Raw genomic sequence first — 17419 nt, forward strand, 5'->3', positions numbered from 1 at the left:
AAGGGGTTAACTCGTTTTATACATGATAGAAACAATCCTGCACTAAACAGGGGATTAGTTTGTTTGTGGTTCTCCCTGCAAGACTGAAACGCCCTCTTTTCACACATTGCCAGAATGTGCATATGCAATACAGTCTGATTACACCAGTGGACCCACCCTGATCAGGCTGGAAAAGATACCAGATGTGGTCTCTTGTGATCTTTGGCTGATATTGATCTCCGCCTCATTGTCAGGGTCAGACAGATCTCATTGTATCCCCATTTTTCATCTCTTACACACATAAATTACCCTCATTGGCCCAGGTCAACAAAATGGTGTGTGGGAGTAAGGCTTTAGCATCCTTTTGTGGATCTGGACATAGACACCAGCCTCTTGAGCCTTGACCCGTTTTGTGCTAAAGCCATTGACGGCTTCTAATCCTTCTATGGCACTGAAAGGGTCAACAGTCAGGCTTGTACCCCTTAAATGTACCCTGTATCTTTAAAAAAAAAAAATGTACTTTTATGGTATATTAGTTATTACAACAGAGGTAAAATAATGTTTTTTTAAATGATTAATGAATGCATTCATCAAAGCCAGTTATATATACTGTAATATGGATTAGTCATTTTAGCTTCCCCGAATGCCTTCTAGTTTAATATTTGTATTTTTGTTGTGTTATCTGCTGGATTATATCAAATAAACAAATGGCAAGAAAAGATGACATGACCATTTAAACATGTTAATAACAGAACGTAATCATATTTATGAATAACTATCACTGTTTTCAACAACTGAATCACCCTCTGAATTCTCTCTTCAAAGGGACTGAGTGTTGTAGGCTGAGCGCAAAATTGCTGGTTTTGAGTATACCGTATGTGAAGGGCTCACATGGTGCTACACATACTGAGTGACTACTCCCCTCCTCCTCCCTGCACCAGCAGCAGCCTCCTGCTCTCTGCTAAACCCCCACCCTCACCAAAGCAGGCTGTGCAGCACTCCCTCCCCCATACACACACACACACACACACACACACACACACATCAGCACTCCGCTCTGCTCCTCCACAATTATCCAGGGACACGCTGATCCCAGGCGGGAGGAGGAAGGAGTAAAGGAAGGAGAGAAAGAGAAGGCGACAGGCAACAAAATAAATAAATAATCATAATAGAGGAGGAGGAAAGGAGAACAGAAAATAGGAGTGGAGAAACAAAGAGCAGGCGAGAAACCGAGAGCGGAGACAGGAAGACGAGAAAGGAGAGAAGAGGTGGAGGAAAGAGAAAAAGGAAGGAGGGGGAGAAAAAAAAGTAGAAGAGTGAAGAGAGGACTGCCATATAGAGGACAAAGCAAAACTCCCTTTAGTGTGGATTGGGATTTTACAGTATCAAGAAAAACAGACCACAAAGATAATCTGCCTGCTGCAGCTGGGACCAGGAGCTGCTGTGAGTCCTATCCCCTCAATGCATGTTCTGTATTCCTTCTGTGTTTGTCAGTGCTCAGGATTAGAAATGGCAGTCTAGACGTTTGTGTGTGTTGTGTGTTCTAAAGGGTGAGACTTTTTGTGTGATTTGACTTGCAGATGGGGGATCAGAGTAGGTCTTCATAAGGCACGGCTTCCCTTTTTATACCAGCTTTCTGTTTGCTGTAGCTGAATGTTTGATTTGCATGCAGAAGAAGAGATCAATAAACATAAGGGGGAGAATGTAACTCAGCAAATCTGCTTCTTAATGGTTCCTTATTTTAATCAATATGATTTAGTTAGTCCAGTATTGCTTAAATGCAGCACCCATTGTTTTATTGTATGTAGATATATAGTGCAGTAGGATATGATGCCCCTCTGTCAATATCTTGATGCCAACTTTGTGCCTGTTATGAGTATACCATACAATAAAAACCTAGACCTCAAAGTCATATGGGCTTTAACAGTTAACTAAAAAAAAAAGCTTCTTTAAAACAGAACATCATAGTATTACAGATAATTGGTGTTTATATGATAACCTAATGTGTCTTGGTTATAATCTCCTTTAAGAACCTTGGGTCTTTACTACATATATTTGTACATCTCCACCCTTGAGGCTTCTGTTCTCCTGTTAACCTTACATGACTCAAATTCCTTAAAGGGGCTATACTGAGCCTACTTCAAATTCACATGTATTGTCAATGTAGTTTTTTCAGCCTTTGCATGATTTCTTCAGTGACTCTTTCATTTCCCTTTTATGCTGTAGCTGTCTAAAGAGAACAGTTTGTAAATGTGCCAGCTTTTCCCCACCTGTAATAAGGAGCCTGTGTGGTTAAATACTTTTTTTTTTTTTTTAATTTGATGTGAATTGAAGTGGAAAAATAAAGACAGCAGTTATTTGTAATACATTTTGTATGTTGTGTTGCTGTCATTTTGTGCAGGCATAAGAAGGTGCTTCACACTGAAAGCGCCATTAATATCAATGAGTGAACTGATTGTACTGGGATAAGGGAAGGAATAGCTTGGCACAGTTTTATAGTGGCATGTATCAAAGGTTATGTGTCCAGTGGAACGCAAGTTTTCACCTTTTTTCTCTTTTGCGTTGATTTCATTTGCCATGTCTAAGTTGACTTTAACCTCTGCTCATAAGATCAGTATCAAAACTAAAACGCTTAGCTAGCAACTTTTGTTTTTGAAGCAAACGAAAACTTACAGTTGGACAGTTTCATACATACCCTCCTCATCTTTTCTAGTGATAGGACTTAATGTGGCAGTTCCACGTAGCGGCCAATTACAAAAATAAAAATAAACTTATTCATGTGACTTCCAAAGAAAGATTGTCACCCTTAAAGTTAACATTTGACGATAAGTCCTGTGACAATTAAAATTTTCTGTTTTATTTATGAAAGCAAAGATCAACCTGGATGAACTAACAAAGTCTAAATCCCTTCCTTCAGAGAATGTGGCCACGAAACGCGTTGGCAGTAGATGAGAATGTTTGCTATTTTTATATAGTTTTATTGTGTGATATCAAAAAAGTCACATTGTACTTACATTTATTCCTAAAGAATGAGCCCAGTTTGTGTATGCTTAATGTTTTTTTCACACAAACCTGCAAAATGTAATGTTGGCAAATGCTTATGGTCATTCCTCTATATCCATTAAGATATCACAATTACTCTTGCACAAAAACCAAGGGAAAATGTATCAAATGAAAAATAATAATAAATAACAAAGTTACCCTGAAAAAATCCCCTGAAACATTTATATACCATGAAAACCAAGATTTAAAAAGAATGAATACTGTCTTTTTTTAATCACTTGCATTAAACCCATTAAGCATATCAACTATTATTAGTTTACGTGGAAGACATTAAATCCTTTGTACTCCATACCCCCCATTAAATTCTTTGTGTACATTCATAAAGTCGTGCGTGTGGACTAAGGTAAACATGTAATGACGTAGCGCTCCAAGTAAGGTGTAGTCTGTAGTGCCTTCAGAGAGGTAGTCCAAAACTAAATCTTGATAAACCCTTAAAGCTTTATTTCACAGTTAAATATCATATAAATGGATCAAAAAAAGTGAAAAACACAGCCTATAGTGATTTGTGCTGCGCACAGCGCTTCATCAGGCCAAGGATCATCTGATCTCAGACGCGCTATTGGAGAGGGTTGGGGTTCCTTACAATGCATCTGATCTCAGACGCGCTATTGGAGAGGGTTGGGGTTCCTTACAATGCATCTGATCTTAGACGCGCTATTGGACAGGGTTGGGGTTCCTTACAATGCATCTGATCTTAGGCCCGGGCCATAGAGGGGGGGAGCCGTGCTGCACCGCGCTGACGCTGAGGCTCGCCTGCAGAAGCTGTGCGATTCCATGCACATACAGGCGAGCCAGCGTCCGCGATCGGAGGTGGGGGGAGACTGAGGGAGGGGGGGCAGTGACGTCGCTGGGCCAATCGCCCGCGACGCACTGACGTCAACATCACGGCGCCGACGTCACGGCACCGTGACGTTGACGCAGCCCCGCTCTCATTGGAGGTTTTCAGCCGACAGCGCACTGAAAAACAGCTTGGCGCTCGGCTGAAAACTCCAAAGCCTGAGCACGCCTGCGGACGCTCGCGCGAGCCCCCTCTCAAGGCATCCTCATTGAGGATGCAGGGGCTCAGCGCTGAGCGTCCGCACGCCTCAGCACGGCCTGTCCTTCTATGGACTCGGCCTTAGACACGCTATTGGAGAGGGTTGGGGTTCCTTACAATGCATCTGATCTCAGACACGCTATTGGAGAGGGTTGGGGTTCTGCAGAATTTCACAATATAATTATAGGGTTCCTTAAAGGCGCAGTCCAAGCAAAATCATACGTGTGCTATTTTTTAAATAAATCGGTTCTGTAGTTTTAGATAATACTACCTTTTTTTATTTTAAAATTCAACTCCTAATGCCATTATTAATTAGTTTTTTTGATTAGTGATCATCTTTTAATTTTATAGCAAGCCTCCCAGCAGTGCAAGATCTTTGTAACGCTTTCCTGTCTGTGATTTGTTGCCAATATTCCCAGCAGTTTGAGCTGTAAACTGTAACAATAGATAATGTTACCTTAGTAATATAAGAATACTGTATATTGAAGCTGACTGAAGCTGATTGAGTTACACTGACTGAAGGATTGATTTGAAACTGAAAGGCAGCCATTTAGTGAACCCTGGGAAGCAGGATTTTGCTGAGCAATCACGGGAGAATGAATCAATCGCAGCTTGGTTTTCAATAAAGGTAATCAAAGTCTGCATATAGTAAAACAACATTTATTTTTTAAGCTGCTTGGGTTGCCTCTTTAACCAAAAAAAGGTCGGAAATCGCTGGCTTATGCACACATTTATTGTAGTTGGCGATTGTTTAATTCTGCAGATATGTTTCAAATGTTCTCTGAACCTTTCCAACTGCAAAAGAAAACTGTTTAACTCTTCTTTTAATATTCTGAATCGGCTTTTGTACAAATAACGTTGGAGCTGCCACAATAGTTTTCTTTTCTATTTTGAAACATGACTTACATTTGTTAGATAGACAAGACACTCCCAAAACAATATATAACGTCAGGAATATTAGATATTGGCAAGTTTGAGGTTTCAATGAGTAGAACTTTTTTTTTCATAGTAAATGCACTGTCTCTTGCGTTTGTTATAATGTATGTTAGGAGACATACTGTAGTATCGGCTGACTTGAATATTTGCCACTTGTTGCCCTGTCATGTAGTAGCAGCTGTATTTGTTTAGTTTCTTTACTTTGTATTGATTAGTGTGTGCTCTGTTGTGGGCACTAGAAAATCAACATTTATAGTGTCCCAAGGAGTTATCACATGACAGCCAGTGGCGCCCGGATGCCACACCCCATTTCTGTTTCGATCTGGCTGGCCGGTACGTCTGAAAGGACGGCTCGATCATCCCCTAGGTAACGCGCAAGTGCCTATGGCGTATATAATACAGAATAAGGGCCTCTGGTGCCCCAGGCTGTACCAGGTATGTCAAATGGTCTCTGTAAAGGTGAAAGCAGAAATCCCACCCTAAATAAAACAAAAATACAAAACATTGTTGAGACTTGAACCTGGGGGTTCCCCCAGAGCTGATTTGTGGTCCCATGACATCTGCCCCCCAACCCCCAGGTAAGATATTTGTAGGGTTTTATTTGTGCCGATTTTAAGTCAAGAACACGGCAAATATGGCAACACCAATACAAAAACTATTTCTTCAAAGTACAGGTCTCTAAGACAGAGATACAAAGTCGAGCTCCACTCACAAGTTCATAATGAAGTTCTCCATTTAATGTGACAGCCAAGAACCGAGGAAAAACAAGGTTTCAGGTCCCATATGGTCCCATATGGCATCCTGATGATGCCCGTACTGACGCTTGATGAATGGGCCACTTTGATATAATTATTTGTCACCTATATTTAACCCATTAAACATATTACTACCATATGTCATTAAAGGTCTTTAAATCATGTCACCTATTCAATTTTTCAGGAGATTTAGGAGAACAATCTTCAGCTGAGACCTTGCTGCCTTCAAAGAACAAGTGATGAGTGGTTCTCATACAGCCATAGCCCCTTTGGCTCCTTGTATGGATGGCCTGCCTCCACTGCCAAAGAGCCTAAGCGGACTTCTGAACTCAAGTGGGGGATCAGGCTGGCGGGACCTGGAAAGAGTCTATGCCCAAAAATCCCGCATCCAGGATGACTTAAGCCGTGGAGGCACAGGTGGCAGTGCCCAAACCCATCCTAAGCCTCCTAACCTAGACGCAGCTCTGGCTCTCCTCCGGAAAGAGATGGTGAGTTAATTCCTATATAGCCATAACTGTGTGACTGCAATGGATAAAATACTCTCACTATTTTTCAGAATAGGTATTTTTAAAATAACTTGGGGTTAAAATCCATTTTTGACCCAAAATTCCCATAGATCAATGAGGATTTATGGCTTCTTAAGCATATATAGAATTTACCTCCTATGTGTAATTATGTCTATTCAGTCAAATTCAATAACCCTTGATGGAAATTTGTTTGTTATTTATGTTTTGTAAAATAATACATTTTTATTTTCTTCAACATCTTATCAGTTCTAATTTGTCTTTCTGTTTGAACTGTTTGGTTCATGATCGAATCTATAAAAGAGAAAAATGAAGAAACATTATAATCTTGACACCTCCCTCATTGACCTCCAGTTGCACATTGCATTATTTGCACTCTGCATCGCTTTGTGTTAGTCAGCGGTGCGCAAACTGGGGGGGCGCAAGAATTTCTAGGGGGATGGTTACAGAGACCCCGCACTCTTCCCCACGGCATATAAATTAAAGTTGGGGGGAGGTGTGAGGCCTCTGTAACTCCCTTACCTGCTCTCTGCTGGTCTTCGGCAACGCGTCGCCTTGGCAACGTGCGTCAAATGACGCAGCGGGTCACGTGACCCGAGGCGTCATTTGACGCTGAGTCCTTGGAGAGGGGGGGCGCGAGCACTGCGGCTGCCGGGAAAGCTCAAGAAGTTTGCGCACCACGGTGTTAGTGGATCGTGGTGCTTTGCTCCGCTTGCGCCAGTGTGCACCATATGATTTATAAAATGTATTACATTTGCAACTACAACTTCTGCAATTTGAGTCCAATAAATCTGCCAAGATTAAATGGAGTTAATGGAGATCTAAACCGAATGCAAGACACAAAAAAATAAACAAGTTTGATTTATGTCATTGCCAGAAATTTACGCGAATTGCCTTTTTTTGCTCTGTTTTGGAGTAAATTAATTCATGTCCACAACAGTCAAAAACAGGTCTGAAGGACGGGCTCAGTGAGTAAAGACACTGACAGGCACGGAGTTTCGAGAAGGGGAACCTGGTTCAATTCCTGGTGTCGGCTCCTTGTGACCTTGGGAAAGTCACTTTATCTCTCTGTGTCTCCGGCACCAAAAACATAGATTGTAAGCTCCACGGGGCAGGGACCTGCACCTGCAAAATGTCTCTGTAAAGCGCTATGTAAAACTAGCAGCGCCATACAAGAACATGCTATTATTATTACAAGTAGAACAGCATTTTTTCTCATATCCTTGTACCTTTTCCAAAGAGAGCCCATGAGGAATATGAATGTCGTGACTACATTTGAATAGCAAATAAGTTAAAGACGGTTCTTGCAGTATCATATTCTTCACAGATTTCAGTCACAGCACATGATCACAAAATCTGCAAGGATAGAGTGTCTAAAACTGGAATCCACATATCCTGTCCCCTAGCAGTTAGGATCACGTGGCTCCCTGAATGCTTTCTTTGTATTGCAAGTCCAATATAGATGGTCCAGCAGTAAGATCATTAAGGGATTCATGGGAAGCTACGGGAGGTGAGATTTAGCTAGCATAAGAGGATTGAGTGACAGGGTAGGGCTATGCTATTTTTACTACTAAGTCCTCACTGTTAATTTAATGGAGCAACCCCAGCCAAACAGAATTTGTTATCACATCAACCGGACTCAACGTTGGTCCCATGATGTCCCGGAGGCTCCCCCCCCCCCCTAAAAGTTTCAGGCAGGATTGCTGCTTTAAGGACACGTGTGCCATCATGAAAACATTTTAAGATTCTGCAATCAAAGAGAGTCCTTTTTTTATTGCATTATATATCCAGTATCACAAAACCATTAGGTGCGTAGTACAATTTGGAAAGAGAGGTGATGATGCATTAATTGCATGTATTTATACCTCTCTGTTTTGAATAACAGCCTCATTATATTTATGGTCAAGTTGGTCTCTCCCATTTAGGAACCTCCCTGGATACCTCCGCTTCAACTACTGTATCTGTAATCACTTATTACAATGCACAGAAACTACAATCATTTATCTACGCAACATGTTCTCCATCATGTTACCTCCTTTACTTAACCCACTAAAAGTACCAGTTCTCCTTTTGCATCCCTCTCATCTTCTGTCTCCCCCCTCCTCATCTTCTGTTTCCCCCCCTCCTCATCTTCTGTTTCCCCCCTCCTCATCTTCTGTCTCCCCCCCCTCCTCCTCATCTTCTGTCTCCCCCCTCCTCATCTTCTGTCTCCCCCCTCCTCGTCTTCTGTCTCCCCCCTCCTCGTCTTCTGTCTCCCCCCTCCTCGTCTTCTGTCTCCCCCCTCCTCGTCTTCTGTCTCCCCCCTCCTCGTCTTCTGTCTCCCCCCTCCTCGTCTTCTGTCTCCCCAATCCTCCTCTTCTCTCTCCCCCTCCTCCTCTTCTCTCTCTCTCTTCCTCCTACTCCTCTTCTCTCTCTCCCTCCTCCTCTTTTCTCTCTCCCCCCTCTGCTCTCTCCCCTCCTCCTACTCTTTTCAGTCTCTCTATCCTTCTCCTCTTTCTTCACCACTCCTCCTCTCTCTACCTCCTCCTCTCTCTATACCCCTCCTCCTCTCTCTCCTTCTCCCTCCTCCTCTTCTCTCTCCCTCCTCCCTTCACTCTCCCTCCAACACCTCTCCCCCTCTTCTCTCTCTCTCCCCCTCTTCTCTCTCCCCTCCTCTTCTCTCTCCCCCCTCTGCTCTCTCCCCTCCTCCTACTCTTTTCAGTCTCTCTATCCTTCTCCTCTTTCTTCACCACTCCTCCTCTCTCTACCCCCTCCTCTCTCTATACCCCTCCTCCTCTCTCTCGTTCTACCTCCTCCTCTTCTCTCTCTCTCTCTCCCTCCTCCCTTCTCTCTCCCTCCAACACCCCTCCCACTCTTCTCTCTCTCTCCCCCTCTTCTCTCTCCCCTCCTCCTCTTCTCTCTCCCCCCGCCTCCTACTCTTTTTATTCTCCACACCCTTCTCCTCTTTTTTAACGCCTCTCTCTACCCCCCCTTCTCTTTCTACACCCCTCCTCATCTCTTCCACCCCTTCCTTCTCTCTCCCCCCCCCCCTCCTTCTCTCTCCCCCCCCCCTCCTTCCCTCTTCCCCCCACCTCCTTCCTCATCTCACTTTCCTCCCTTCCTCATCTCTCTTTCCCCAACTCCTCCTCCGCCTCTCTCTTTCTTTCTTTCTTTCTTTCTTTCTTTCCTCCCTCCCACGCTACTTTTTATCTGAATGTACCTCTGGAAACCAGGGTGTCCTTGGCGCTGAGAATAGCTCGTTTCAGCACTGGGGACTTGCTGCTTCTCACCTTTCTATAAATAAAGGTGGGGGTAAAATATATATATATATATATATATCAGACTGTGGGGAAAACTTATTTAGCAAAGAAAATAAGGAATATCAAAATGTAAACAAAGTGTAGTGATTGTATTTGGGCTCACAGAGACATCCACCAGGGAGGGGCCCACGTTGTTGATCTTATGTCATCTTTTAATTTGCTGATGTCCTGCATACCTGCCTATAATGTGCTCATTGCACTCACTTCACAGTCTTTGTTCTATTTAGGTCTCATGCATTGTGAAGGACAAATAAGGTCCCGTCTATATTGCTCCAGATGTAGGATATCCGTCCAACGCATAACCTAATTGTTTCCCCTATATCCTTTTCAGTGAGATAAATACCAGGATATGTCGTGCTATTGTCAATTCACTCTGGTCTGAATGGGAGGGGGGGGGGGGAGTTCCCCCTCTTTGAATCTAACACATGTGGAAGTTTAAATATGTGTTTGAAAATCTCTTTGACTTAAAAAAAAAAATTCCTTTAAACAGTAGTAATGGCATCTCAACAAAGCATTGACGGGGCAATCCCTAATGTGAACTAATACATGTTTGAGGAGTCTCATGTAGGTGATTGATTTATTTTTTTTACCCAAATCTAACACCTATATATAGGTATATTTTATTTGTTAAAGTTAGACATGGGAGGGGTTTGCTTTCCTCTGGCTGTGACTGACGTCACTGTGTGCTCAGCAAGCGCTTGTACATCCAGAGCCCCCTCTCCCCACCTCCCCTTTATTAGTTCTCCGATAAGGACAGGATGGGATAAGGGTAAAGAAAACACTTGGTTGACAAACACTTCCCCGTTTTAGAGGCCCCTAAGAAATTGAACTGTCCGACTGTGTGACATTGCACCATTAATAAGCCGGGCAGTGTGACTGTGCATGCTGTGATTATGAATGGGACATTATACTAATTCCCCACACGGTTAGTCATTGCAAAAACAAAAAAAAAAGAATGAAAATGATTCACATTACAAATCTTATAATAGGGATATGCAAGTCACCTACTTGATTGTGAAATGTAAACTCATTTGCTGCCGATCCTTTACTGTATACAAAGTATTTACTTTATTCTTGTAATCCTAGTCATTTCTAACTGATGCAAATCAAGTTATCCAAAGTTAGAGAATTGAGGCAAGATCTATTCACGATGGCTGGCATTGTGACATTCTGAAACTGACTAAAGGTGCAGTCCCACATAGCCGTCTAAAAAATACAATCTTTTGTAAAGAATTGAAGTATAATCGCCTTCCTTAAACAAATGTAACCATGCGTAAAGCAAATATTTGGCTGCTTTTTGTTTCTTTGTTAATTTAATTACACATTGCATTTCGTTGAGGGCTCTGAATTGGGGAATGTCTGTTAAATATAGTAAGTGGTTTCCCTTGGGCTACAATGTCCTTATCAACAGCCAAATAAGAGAAGGCTTTACCTGTGCAACCTCATGTTGAACACAGTGACACATCCCAGGGAGAAAATCAAACCCCTCCTATTTCTCGGCTCACTACAGCCCAGATCAACAAAGGGTTCTCCGCTCTACTGCCGATTATTTAAACCTGTCACTGCCATTAGTACACTTTGGTCATAGAAAGGATTGCCCCTTTATTAACTCAGCCCTGGTCTCTTCAAGTTTGGAATTTTTGGTGCGGTTTTCATTCCTCATATAGGATCAATAGAAGTAACAGTATTGTATACATTCTGGTATTTGTTATAATGCTTTTCACAGTTAAAGCGGCAATCTGTACTGCTTGTCCTGGGGAGGGTCAGGTGTGGTTCTTGCCTTAGTTACTCAGTGGGGGTATCACGGAGTTGAGCTGCGCTGTTTCTGTTTTCAGGGACTTCCCCACCCTTTTCTCCCCCCCCCCCCCCCCCCGGTTGCCGCTAAATTAACCCCAGAATATTGTCCTTTGCAAGACAAAACTACAAATATGACATTGCAACTTTTAATTGGCGACCCCCCCCTTTTTTTTTTTATGAAAGAAACGGCAAAACATGAAAAGTGCGCTTTACCGGCAACTGGGTGGGGGGGTCCCGGTGGGGGGGTCCCTGAAGCTGGGAGCAGCATGATTTATCTCCACGAGACCCCGTCCGATCTTTTATGGTAAAAAAAAAATAAAAAAATGATATAACAAATAACAATATTACTTGTGAGCACATTAACATGTCTTAGACCTGTCTTAAGCCGCGCGTATAGTGCCCGCGACGGAAAGGTACATTTCGCTTTGCGGCGGCGCGTGCTTACTGGCATTTGATTGGTTCAGGGGCTGTCACATGAGGTGACAGCCCTTGAAAAATCAAATATTTCCAGCTTCCAAAATTCGCGATGCCGCATTGTCGCCGTCACGCTTAATATAAGCGCACGTGGCGGTGGCAATGTATTTGTTTTTGGGCGACGTCGCGGGCACTATACGCACGGCCTTAGACCTGTCTAAGACGTGAATGTGCTCACAAGTAATATTTGTATTTGCTATATGCTATACGGTCGAGTGTTTTCAGTTACCTTTCACCCACCATAACCTAATAGTGTGTGTGTGTGTGTGTGTGTGTGTGTGTGTGTGTGTGTGTGTGTGTGTGTGTGTGTGTGTGTGTATACAGCTCAACTCCCTTATAACGCTGTGCTTGGGGTCCAAAGAATCACATCGCGTTAGAAGCGGATCGCGTTAGAAATAATGTACAATTGTATGCATTGTACAATAAAGTATTTAAGACACCAATAATCATGTTGTAAAGTATTCATGAATACAAAAATTGGGAGCCGTGCCTGCATCGCGTTATAAACGGATTTGCGTTGTAATAGATCGCGTTATAACGGGGTTGATATATATATATATATATATATATATATATATATATATATATATATATATATATATATATGAGGGGGGGCACAGTCACTCGCATGAACCACTACTTATTTTTTTATTTGATAAAACCCTTACACTGCCAGAGGAGTCTACACCGGGAGCAACAGAATTAGGTACAAAGAAGGTCGACATTCCAGCCAGAGTCTGCATCACTGTACATTGGTGTATGTTTACATCTCGGTGCAACAAATAACGCTTTATGCATTTCTCTCTCTCTGCTTTTTAAGGTTGGGCTCAGACAGCTGGACATGTCCCTCCTTTGTCAGCTGTATTCGCTTTACGAGTCAATCCAGGAATATAAAGGCGCGTGTCAGGCCGCCTCCAGTGCAGAATGCACGTACGCCATGGAAAACGGGTTCTTTGACGAGGAGGAGGAGTATTATCAGGAAGCAGGCGCCCTCCACAAAGCCGGGAGGGATGGCTCAAACGGAAACCTTGCATTGGCTGTACCTCCCATTTCCAACGATGACTGGATACTGGAAAACATTTGATCCACCAAGGTGGTGTGAGGGAGTGGGAGGAAACTGCTTCTCGTCATTGGTGCCGAAACATTCTCCTTGCTTTTTAAAGGAAAGTGGTTGTTTGCAATAGTTTAAACATTTGCAGGCACGCTTGTGAAGAATGGCATGTTCATGCAAGGCCATCAGGGGCATTAACAATGCGATCAGCCAGAAGCTTTCAAATTAAGTGCCTTTAACATCCAAAAAGCACTTCATTATTTTCAGGGGGGGGGGGAGAATAATTTAAAACTGTATTCTATGTGTGGAGCATGAGAGGGTTGAGGGTGGGCCGAAATTATATTGAGAGGTAACATTGATCAATCCTAAATCTTCATTGGGCAAAGTTTACTTATTTCACATAATATAATAGTTGCTTTGTGCAAATGAATTTCTCTGTTGATCCACAATTCATGGGAGAGTTCTGTTCACTTTTTTTTTATTTCAATCACAAATTTATTTACAGTTTTAAGTTAGCAGTGTTAATTGAACAATCTCTCGGTTTAATAACGTACCTTAATAACTTAAAGAGTACGGTTCTACTAAACCCATTCACTGAGGGGAGCAGAACAGCATCTAAGAGCATTTTAGGGCTGTATAACACTTGACATGTTCACTGCATTGCCAGGCGCCTCTTCCTTAAAAAAGAGTTCAAATATATATTTTTTAACAGTTCTAGTACATGTGTTCATGGTACTGGATTCTCGAGGATATACTGTATTATGATATGCTTTTTGACGATTGTATTTTTATTAGATATTTCTAGCCTCGCTTAAACCTCAAACAGTATTTAATTAATTTTATTATGGTTTGTCACTTTAAAGAAAAATTCATATGCTGCTTGCTTTATTGTTTTGCACTTTTCTAGTAATGGGTGTTTTTTTGTATTTTTGTATTTTTTTGTTGTTGCATGTTTTGAGCCATACGAAAATCACTCCACGTTTAACTTTGTCTGTAAAATATAATCAGAAATGTACAGATGTTTCAAATGACTTTTTGCAACTGCAATACATTGTCAGCCAGATCTTTCGGGTAAGCTGTCTTTTCTAGTGATGTTTTAATGACATTTCTGAACACGGCCGACACAACACACATTTGTCATTTTTTTGTTCTACTTTATATTTACTGTCTGTGTGTATATTTATTGAGAAGAAATGGTCACACATTTTTCCCAAATAAAATAGAGACATCCTGTACTGCATATATAGTTTGTAATTCTCTATACAAAGGCCAGCGTTGATGGGGAGAGATTTACATACAAGTGGGTGTGTCGTCAGTCCATGTGTCCAATTGGTTTTTGTTTTTCTCCCTCCACCAATAAGACCACTAGGATTCCATCCAGGAGCTCGTTTCATAACATACACAATCTTTAATGCTAATTCATCGTTCAGGCATGTGGTAGTCATATGACCCTTGGTCGTATGAACATAAGTGATTTCCACTGTGCTTGGTTTCACAAGAGTAGGCTTAAAATGTATTGGCCAAAGGATTGAAGTAAATGGCCCATACTTATGATGAAAGAATATAGATAACATACCTCGTACTAAATAATTTGTCATATTTGTTGTAGCATTGGGTCTTTCTTGTCTTTTTGTTGTTCACAAGAGCATAAGCCTCACTTATTTTGTCTTCACTTTTTTGTCTCCAAAAGGTTTATTCCAACAGAAAACAATGCAAGATTTTTTTTTAATGTGGGAAATTCTAAACTAAATATACAAATGCACATTTTAGTGATTATGTAACAAACTTTTTTTTTAATTTATTCTGCTATTATTCTTTTGAAACATCTAAATATTGTGCACATTTTTTAGGATTGTAACAGCAAATAAAAAATACCACTTGTGAGCATATTTGCATGTCTGAGACAGGTCTCCAACCCTGCCATTCCCCAGTATACAGTGCTTCCACTGCTGCCAGGGATTCTGGGAAATTACATCCAAATGAGCACTCCGTGTCACATTTTGCTTCTTTTCCATTTTAACATGGAGCCCTATAAACTTATGGCGGCTGTATTACACAGCTTTATCAGCACAGCCTGTGTAAAAGAAGTGCATAGCCAGTAAACCTACACACAGAATTATAACGACATTTGTAATGCAATTCCCCCCCAAAGAAGGAATTGGAAAGATTACATGTGCTATTCCCCTTCCTCAAAATAGGTTTTGAGAACCACATAGGAAATTAAGTACTGTAAATCAAATTTGAACATCCTTTTTCTATTTTCCCAAAATAATTCGGTCAGCGGAACAATTCTTGTATGTAAAAATAAATAAATACAAGTAAATATCTATAGGAGCATAAAAAGACATTGAGTGTAAACATAACCCCCCCCCCCCCCCCACCTCCCCACCCTCCCTCATTTCAGTAGTAATAATTTGCACCTTTTAACCCTATTCATGCATGTTCCTCTGGAACCAAAAAGGTTTAATGTTAATTTATATTTGCCCTTTAAATTTTTTATATAATATATAAATATTTATATATATATCATTTTTTTTTTTTACTTTTTCTTCCCATGAGATATTTGGATGCACTTTTATTTACTCTCTTTAATAAAATAAATCAAGAAGAAACATTGTAGGTTTGAAAATATAATTATCCTTCAGCCTCGCGTATGACCAATTGGGGGTTTATCCTCTATTTGCTGAGGCAGCTGTTCTGCTGTTTTCAGATTAAATTTCCCATTAGCTTTAATGGAGATTTGTGGTCCAATTGGCAGATCTACAATAAGTCACTGTGGTTGTTTTCATTTTAACATGATATGTGTAACAGGGTAAATCCCCTGTCACGTAATAAGATCTATTGACAGAGCCTGAGACCACACTGGGCAGGTTAAAGTCAGAGGTGCTGCCTTAATTACCTGCTCCATTAAAAAGCTTGCAGAATTCACTTCAGGAGAATCTCTAGTCCAAGGAAACTCCCTGAACTGCTGAAGAGATCACACAGGGATTATATCTCTCTGGCTAGAGAGGTATTGGACCCTGGACCGGTGTGGAGAGAAACTCTGCACAGACAGAACTGTACCCCAGCCGAAGCTAACTGACCTCAACCTGTTTATCTGACTTGTTAGTAGGGAGCCTAGCTCCACCCCCTCCCCCCCAACCAGGTGTGGTCTAGTCAGGGCTTCCTAGGGGAGTTAGGCCTGTTTCGTTTGTTTTTCCTTTAACACTGTTTTGTTGAACCATAATATGTGTGTTTGTTAACCAGCTATTAAAAGCCTATTTTACTCTTTTTAAAACGTCTCCTGTTCTAAAAACCTCTGCATACCTGTGATGGTAGGGGTAGCTGGTCTCACATAATAAAGGTCAAACACAGCTAGCTACCCCTAAATCCATGTAACTTGGTCACCTATGTAAGGCTTATTTTGGCCAAATGTACTTTATGTCTGGGGAAGAATCAGGGAATATAACCAATGTATGACATAAAATGTCCTATGTCCGTAAATATTATATGTAAAGCACTTTATTCCCTGTTAATACAATCCCCCAGTCTAGTTGAGCAAGCAATATGAGGTAAAGTGATTTGTGATCTATGTGTAAGGACTGCAATGTATTTGAGAGGGTCAGCCCTGTACATGTGGATTGTATATAATCATTTCTAAACTAGCAGACTGGGCAATTAATTTAGCCTAAGCACTTGAATAGGAATGCAGGATTGAGACAAAGGTGTCAAGACATTTGGGGAGTGGGGAAGAATGGACAATCATATCTGGGGTTGGGTTCTCAGGAAGCAGAGCCTTTGTTCCATGCAGACTCTCTGGCTTCTACCCAGTGGGAGGTCTTGAGTGCCTTAACACGCCCCCTCCTCTGGCTTTGGTGGCACCAACTCAATCTGTGCTCTGGTTGGTCAGCAGCCCCTGTCCCATGTACAGGATATCCACAGAGGGCTATATAAGGGTGCTGCTGATCAGAGCACTAGACTATCTGAGAGACATTCTGGAAAGGAGTTTGGATCTTGACTGACCAGCTGGAGATACATGTCAGAGTGGCTGCTGTGTGATCAGCGCTCTGATATACTGGACAAGAAACGGAGAGGGAAAGCCTTCTTGAAGCAGACCCCTGCACATAGCGAGACTAGAGTCTACTCCCCCGGTCTCCAGTTGGTATAGTATCTTGTTTTGTGTATCTTTGTTTTGTCTGCTGGCTTGCCAGAATAAACCTAATTTTATTCAACAACTTTGTCCCGTCTAGTGCTAGTGATCCCGGTGGTTTCGGTGTAAAAGTACTGGTCTCCCTCCTACAGTATATATGGTGTATGAACTGGAATGATGTTGCCCTTGAATTTTAAAGGGGCCCCAGAGACCGTCAGGGCATTTGTTTTTGGACTTTTCTTTGCAACTGTTCAAAACTGCACAGCTTGAGCAACGGGAGTGAAAGTGGAAGAACCACGTGTAGAGGTGACCTGAATAGAGGGCTACAGATCCAGTCTGAAAAAGCTACAGTGCACTGGATAAAGCCACAAATGCC

At 41.8% G+C, this 17419-nt stretch overlaps 1 protein-coding gene across 1 annotated transcript; it reads left to right on the plus strand.

Annotated features, from left to right (window-relative positions):
* Window positions 1–977: 977 nt before the first annotated feature.
* On the plus strand, window positions 978–16191 carry FAM89A (family with sequence similarity 89 member A). The gene is made up of 3 exons (XM_075596576.1): window positions 978–1422; window positions 5954–6257; window positions 12684–16191. The coding sequence occupies exons 2-3, from the start codon at window positions 6009–6011 to the stop codon at window positions 12945–12947; spliced, it is 513 nt and encodes a 170-aa protein (XP_075452691.1). The 5' UTR covers window positions 978–1422; window positions 5954–6008; the 3' UTR covers window positions 12948–16191.
* Window positions 16192–17419: the final 1228 nt, after the last annotated feature.

The sequence above is a fragment of the Ascaphus truei genome, chromosome 4 (assembly GCF_040206685.1).
Source record: "Ascaphus truei isolate aAscTru1 chromosome 4, aAscTru1.hap1, whole genome shotgun sequence".
NCBI lineage: Eukaryota > Metazoa > Chordata > Amphibia > Anura > Ascaphidae > Ascaphus > Ascaphus truei.

Coding starts and splice junctions, on each gene's coding strand:
- FAM89A (XM_075596576.1), top strand. CDS start 6,009: ATGAGTGGTTCTCATACAGCCATAGCCCCTTTGGCTCCTTGTATGGAT. Junction 6,258..12,683: donor CTCTCCTCCGGAAAGAGATG/GTGAGTTAATTC, acceptor CTGCTTTTTAAG/GTTGGGCTCAGACAGCTGGA.